This window comes from Helianthus annuus, chromosome 16 (genome assembly GCF_002127325.2).
Source record: "Helianthus annuus cultivar XRQ/B chromosome 16, HanXRQr2.0-SUNRISE, whole genome shotgun sequence".
Lineage (NCBI taxonomy): Eukaryota > Viridiplantae > Streptophyta > Magnoliopsida > Asterales > Asteraceae > Helianthus > Helianthus annuus.
In genome coordinates this window covers 24,236,617-24,243,172 of record NC_035448.2, presented here as the reverse complement: position 1 = coordinate 24,243,172, position 6,556 = coordinate 24,236,617, and the positions used below count along the sequence as shown (strand labels likewise).

The 6,556-nt window shown below is 36.3% G+C and overlaps 1 protein-coding gene across 1 annotated transcript; it reads left to right on the top strand.

Annotated features, from left to right (window-relative positions):
* Positions 1–3,406: 3,406 nt before the first annotated feature.
* On the top strand, positions 3,407–6,163 carry LOC110915045. The gene is made up of 2 exons (XM_022159672.2): positions 3,407–4,527; positions 4,884–6,163. Exons 1-2 carry the CDS (start codon positions 3,483–3,485, stop codon positions 4,955–4,957), a joined length of 1,119 nt encoding a protein of 372 aa, XP_022015364.1. The 5' UTR covers positions 3,407–3,482; the 3' UTR covers positions 4,958–6,163.
* The last annotated feature ends 393 nt before the right edge of the window (positions 6,164–6,556 follow it).

Sequence of the window (6,556 nt, the reverse complement as noted above, 5' to 3'; positions counted from 1 at the left end):
ATGTTAATAAAATGGCGTAATTAGCGTATAGCCTAGTTAAGCGTACTTTTTGATATCAAACTTAATACCCACTGATGTAATATATTATTTTGGGATTTTTAAATATTTTTAATTAATTTTAGACTGAGCATAACTAGTAGTCGTAGGCTTAATCCGATAATTGTCGGTTTTGCCCTTACGGACCATAAAATGAGTTTTTCATATCTAAACAACTTCAAACCTTTTGCTACTAATCACATATGATAAATAGATTATTTTAAGCCTTCTGGAAATATAAAAATATCATATTTAAGTATAGAACCCGGAATTGGCCTTAAATCGCCTTATTAAGCGTTTTTAACGCAAAGTATGTGACAAAATTATATTGGACATACCCGGGTTGATACCTACTGATATAAGAAGCAAATTATGATATTTTAACAGTAAGCAAAGGTTGATAAACTCAGACTCCAGTTTTGAGCTTTTCGGCTTATGTGAAATTACCAAAATACCCCTACGGGGCCTAGTTGGTGTTTAAACACGTTTCAGGCATAAGGAAAGGTATCTTACTGATGTCACAACATATTTGAGGCATAATTAACTTAGGAGACCTGTCTATAGCTCTCATGAATACCCGTCACGCTTATTACGCGTACGATTCGGGTTATGTAACAAGTTTACATAAATTAGCCGAGACGGGTCAAACCTTAACGGTTTTATCTCAAAATCCAGAATGTGAATAATAAACCCATATTGAACAAGTCTTCAAACTTGTCGGGTCTAAATCACATTCTATCCGGTCTTCGCTTAATCGTGCGTACGAACCGTATCTTTCAAACTACCGGTCTAAGCTTAAGCTTAATTAAAGACCCGTTAGGATTCTAATAGGTTAATTTAAACCTTCGTTCCAGATTAGGAGACCAGTAAAAGCTATCTGCAATTTATTTCGATTAAGGATTTATACTTGCAAAGGTAAATACTTTTAACTTATTTTCCGTTATACGGGCTTGGGTTACGGTATTTAAAATACCGCTTGGTCGGGCAATTGACCCCAACTCATTAGTAGTTGGGTATTATCAATGTGACCCGTTTAAAAATTTGTTTTGTTGGCTTTACGCCTTTGGGGGCTTAATGACCATGTCCCGGATATCCTTGGCAGCATTTTACGAAATGGCCACGACCTTGACATCTGGGTGTAGGCGTACACCCGGCATTATGTCCATAATTATAAAAGTATAGCCGTTGGTTTTCCCGCCACGGTTTTATGCTATGTGGTGTGTCTATTAAACTTTAACCCGGCACGACCCGGGCGACCGAACGCATAGTAAACATGTAATTCTTTACAAGATTTAATTATAAATTATCCCAAGTTATAAAGAGTTTGTGCCTTGTGCATTTAAACCAATTTTATTAAACATTTTACAAAAGTGCCAGTTGAATGTATTTACCAGTGTAAACTGACGTATTTTCCCAAAAAGACTAAATGCAGGTACTATGCGTAATTGGCTGGGATTTCTCCTTAGCATCATTAGAAGTCTCGCAAGCTTAAGATGCCTGAAGTCTGTTGAACAATACTTTTGTTATCATTATTGATCCCCTGTGGATTTTATTTCAACAATGGTGATACCTTGATATTACACTTAATGTTGTAATATATTTATCTTTATGCTTCCGCTGTGCATTCATTTATATTGTGTGGTTTGACTATATTGTTGCCAACTACGTCACGGTAATCCCCCACCGGGCCCACCGGTGAGACACGTGGAAATCGGGGTGTGACATAATGTTATACTACCGGATTAATACAAAGAAGTTGTTTGTTTATCTCTAATCTCTCCCGTCTTGAACATAATCACTCACTAATTACGGTTTCGGTCCAGAAGCACGAACCTACGTGAAGGAAGCAAACATTGATTCTCCAATTTATCCTAACAGATATCTATGCAGACACAATCCCACACATAAGACTCTATAAGTGTCGCAATAGTTAAATACTTCTAACATAAGATAAACCACTGGTGAAAAAATGATCCTAAGATAGCTGAATTCGTTCCAAACAGACAACTTAACCATCAAAGTCAGTTTTAAATTTACTCACAACTTGAACCAATTCAACATCAGGTCTCTGTCATGATTAATGACAATTCAAGTACTAAAAATTATTATGGCACATCTTAATCCCTAATTTTCAGTGGTTTTTTTTTTTGTGAAAAAATTGATCACAATTAACAAATACCTAATAGACCTAACACACTAAAACTTGTATGTGGAATTTGGATGACTAAGGCCTATTGAGTGGCAGACATAAAAGTGTTACTTATTCTATTAATTTATAGTATGTGTTAAAAGAATGATAGTTTATATCATTTTATTCATTCAAATATTCTGTTATACATTTCTAACCGATTGATAAAGTGGTTGTGACAGGTTGTTGTTCTTGAAGGGCCTTGTTGTAACTATTCTTATGTTTCGATATGTTGGAAGATAGTTCAAGGGTGCAGAATGTAACTTCAGATATTTTTGATATATATTGAGAGTTTCTCTCTCATAGTTCCAGATTCATCTACAATCATCTTCCACATTCGCTCTGATCTATTTCGCCCTTTGTATTTCTTGTTGTTGTATTGTACCGATCTGCTGATGTTGTTGGTGAGATCTCAACTGTGAGATCAAGCTTTGTAGATCAGGTTGTTTCTTTCTGTATTGTTCTTATTTGTCTTGTATTCATATAGATCAACTGATTAAATCAGTTGATCTGGACATCTGTTCATATAGATCTTACATTTAGTAAGATCATTGGGTATTGGGGGGTGTTTTCTGGTTTGGGTGAATAATAAGATTTTGGTCACCGTTTTGTCGCTATTGCTTTGTTCTTGTTCTGTGTGTTTGATACCATAAATTTCTACATGGTATCAGAGCCAAATAAGCTCTTGATTGATAGTTCTTCCGCTGTTTCATATCTCTTGTTGTGTTTTCTTGTAGGTTGTCTTAGGGTTTCTGATCTTAAGAAACCCTAGTTGGTTGATCTTGGGCGTGATATCGAATTAGGGTTTGTGAAACCCTAATCGGAGGTTTTGCTTGGTTCTATTCTTGGAGTCTGTGAGAAGACTGCGTTGGTCTCTGAAACCCTAGAAGGATTCAGAGCAAACCAACCAGTGTTTGTTCATTGCTGTTGGTGATTGACTTGTAACCCTAGAAGGTTACAGTCTTCATCTTGTGTGAAGACTTTGCACCCTCTGTGAGATCTTTCCCTTACTGTAGTTAGTTTACTGCTTTTATTGGTTGATTAGTTGAAGTCGGGGTAGTGAGGACCGGCACCTTGTCTGTTGTTTGATTGTTATTTCTTGTTTGATTGTGCTCCTGTGATACGCTTGTCCAGGCACCTTTTGAGTGACGAACCTGGAATCTGGCCTCTGTCACAGTTAGCCTTTTTTGGTTGATTGTTTTGTGTCTTTCTTGTTATTGATTGGTTGTTGCTGTTTGTTGTGTATTGTTTGTTGATCATGGGAGATACTAGTACTTCTGCTACCATGATTAGTAAGCTTGATATTGGAGACCCTTTGTACCTTCACCCTAGTGACTCTAGTACCCTAACCATTGTTAGTATAAAGTTAAAAGGAACTGAAAATTACCCTGTCTGGTCTAATGCTATGAGACTTGCTTTAGAAGCAAAAAATAAATATGGGTTTATTGATGGTAAATGTATAAAACCAAAAGATGATCAGGTCTTAGCAAATCAGTGGGATAGGTGTAATTCAGTTGTGATTACTTGGTTATTAAACTCTATTTCTGAGGAGTTATTTCTGGGGCAAGTTTTTTCTAAACTTGCCTCAGAAGTCTGGACTGATTTGAAAGAGTCATTTGATAAGGTGGATGGTTCTCTTGTGTATGATTTGTATAAAAGAATAAATGGTATTTCTCAAAATGGAAGCACTGTTGCTGAATACTATAACAGGCTGACAACCATGTGGAAGCAGTTTGATGCAATGGTGCAGCTTCCTACATGTTCTTGTCAGGATGCTAAAGATTACAATGATTTTTCCACTCTTATTAAACTAATGCAGTTTCTTATGGGGCTTGATGATGTTTATCAGCCTGTAAGAACAAACTTGTTAACAAGAGAACCATTCCCTTCAGTTAAGGTTGCATTTTCTATTGTGTCCAGAGAGGAGTCTCATAGGCTGTCCTCAAATGGATCTAAAGGTCAAAATGTATCATTTGTAACTAAGTCAAATCAGTCATTTGATTCTAGGAAGAAGAATACTAGAGGTCCTAATCCTAACCTAAAATGTTCTCATTGTAATATGCTTGGTCATACGGTTGACCGGTGTTATGAGGTTATTGGATATCCACCTGGTTTTAGGAAAAGACCAGGTGGGCAGTCTTATAGATCTAATGTGTCTAATAATAATAATAAAAGTAATTCTACTGTTGGGTCTTCAAATTCTGTTGGTACTGCTATGCCTTTCACTTCTGAGCAGATTTCTAAGTTGTTGAGTCTTGTTGGAGAAAGTTCTGGTGGTGAACAGGCTAAATCTAATATGGGAGGTGAGTCTTCTGTAACTTGTAGCTTTGCTACAGGTTTTGTTAGTTGTTCAAGTTCTGCTATGTTTGAGTTTGAGTATAATTGGATTGTTGATTCTGGTGCTAATCAACACATGGTCAAGTCTGATAAAGGCATGTTTGATTGGGTTGATGTGTCTGATTATAATCTGAAAGTAAGTCATCCAAATGGAACTAATGTTAAAGTGTGTAAAATTGGTAAAATAAAACTTGTTAATAATGTCATTCTTGAAGATGTGTTTTATGTTCCTGGTTATAGTGTGAATTTGCTGTCAGTCTTTAAATTAGCTAAAGATAATAAGATAGGAGTCTTGTTTGATGAAAATCGTTGTTTGCTTCAGGATTTGAGATCCAAGAAGGTCCTGGTGACTGGTGGTCAGGACAATGGTTTATACTTTGTTGGGAAACATGGTAATTCTGTTAATGTCTGTTTGAATAGTGTGTTTAAGTCAAGTTTGTGGCATAGTAGGCTAGGCCACCCGTCTGATCAGGTTCTAGCTGTTTTAAAAGGGTGTCTAGATATTAAAACTTTAGACCATGGTCCATGTGAAGTTTGCCATAAGGCAAAACAAGTGAGGGTTCCATTTCCTTTAAGTGATCATAAAACAAAAGAAATAGGTGATTTAGTTCACTTAGATGTATGGGGTCCATACAGAGTGTCTAGTAATGAAGGGTTTAAATATTTTCTAACTGTGGTTGATGATTATTCACGAACTGTATGGTGTTATTTACTGAAAAATAAAATGGAAGTCTTTGAAAATATAACTGATTTTTATGAATTACTCTTAACCCAGTTTAAAAAAAGAGTAAAGATTTTCAGAAGTGATAATGGAACCGAGTTTGTAAATAATCAAATGAGTAGTTTTTTAAGAAGGAAAGGTGTTTTACATCAAACAACTTGTGCTTACACACCACAGCAAAATGGTGTGGTTGAGCGTAAGCATAGGCAACTATTAAATATAGCTAGAGCCTTGATGTTTCAGGGTGGTCTACCTCTGAGTTTTTGGTCTGATTGTGTTCTGACTGCTGTTTACCTGATTAACAGGTTACCCTCTTCTGTGTTGTTAGGTAAAAGTCCGTATGAGATAGTCTTTGGTTTTAAACCCTCTTTAACGCATCTTAGAAACTTCGGGTGTTTGTGTTTTAGCACTGTGTTAAATGAATTAGACAAGTTTACTTATCATGCTGATAAGTGTGTATTGATTGGGTATTCTAATGTTAAGAAGGGGTATAAATTGTGGAGTCTAGATAATAAGAAGGTCTTATTTTCTAGAGATGTTAAGTTTTATGAGGATGTTTACCCTTTCAAGAATAAACATGTTGGTAATTCAGAATTTATTGATAAAAACTTAAATCATATAACCTTTTTTGATTGCTATGATACTGAAACACCTGAAGTTTCACAAATGCCCGATGATGAAGAGGGTAATAATGGCTCTCATGGTGGTTCCAGTGATGATCAGCAGCCATTAGGACCCTCCACATCTACCATAATCAGTATTGCTGATCAACCTCAGCAAGTTCCAACTGGTTATGAAGGAAGTAGTGAAACTGGGTTTTATGGCGAGGCAGAGGACAGTGGAACACCAAGTGATGAGACCAACCTATCTGAGGGTGCTGGTCTAGGTCTTAGAAAGTCCACTAGGACTTCAGTTGTTCCAAAAAGGTTTGAGGACTATGTGTTAAGTGGAATTGCTAAGTATAGTATAGATAAAACTGTGAATTATGCTTGTTTGTCTAAAGAAAATTTTAGCTTTGTTAGTTTGTTGAATAAAACACTTGAGCCTACTTGTTATAATGAGGCTGCTAAAGACCCTAGGTGGGTCGAGGCAATGAATAAGGAAATGGAGGCCTTATTCAGAAATAATACCTGGACACTTGTTGATTTACCCCCTGGTAGAAAACCCATTGGCTGTAAATGGGTTTATAAGGTCAAGTACAAGTCTAGTGGAGAAATAGAAAGGTTCAAAGCTAGACTTGTGGCCAAGGGGTTTAATCAAAGGGAAGGCTTGGA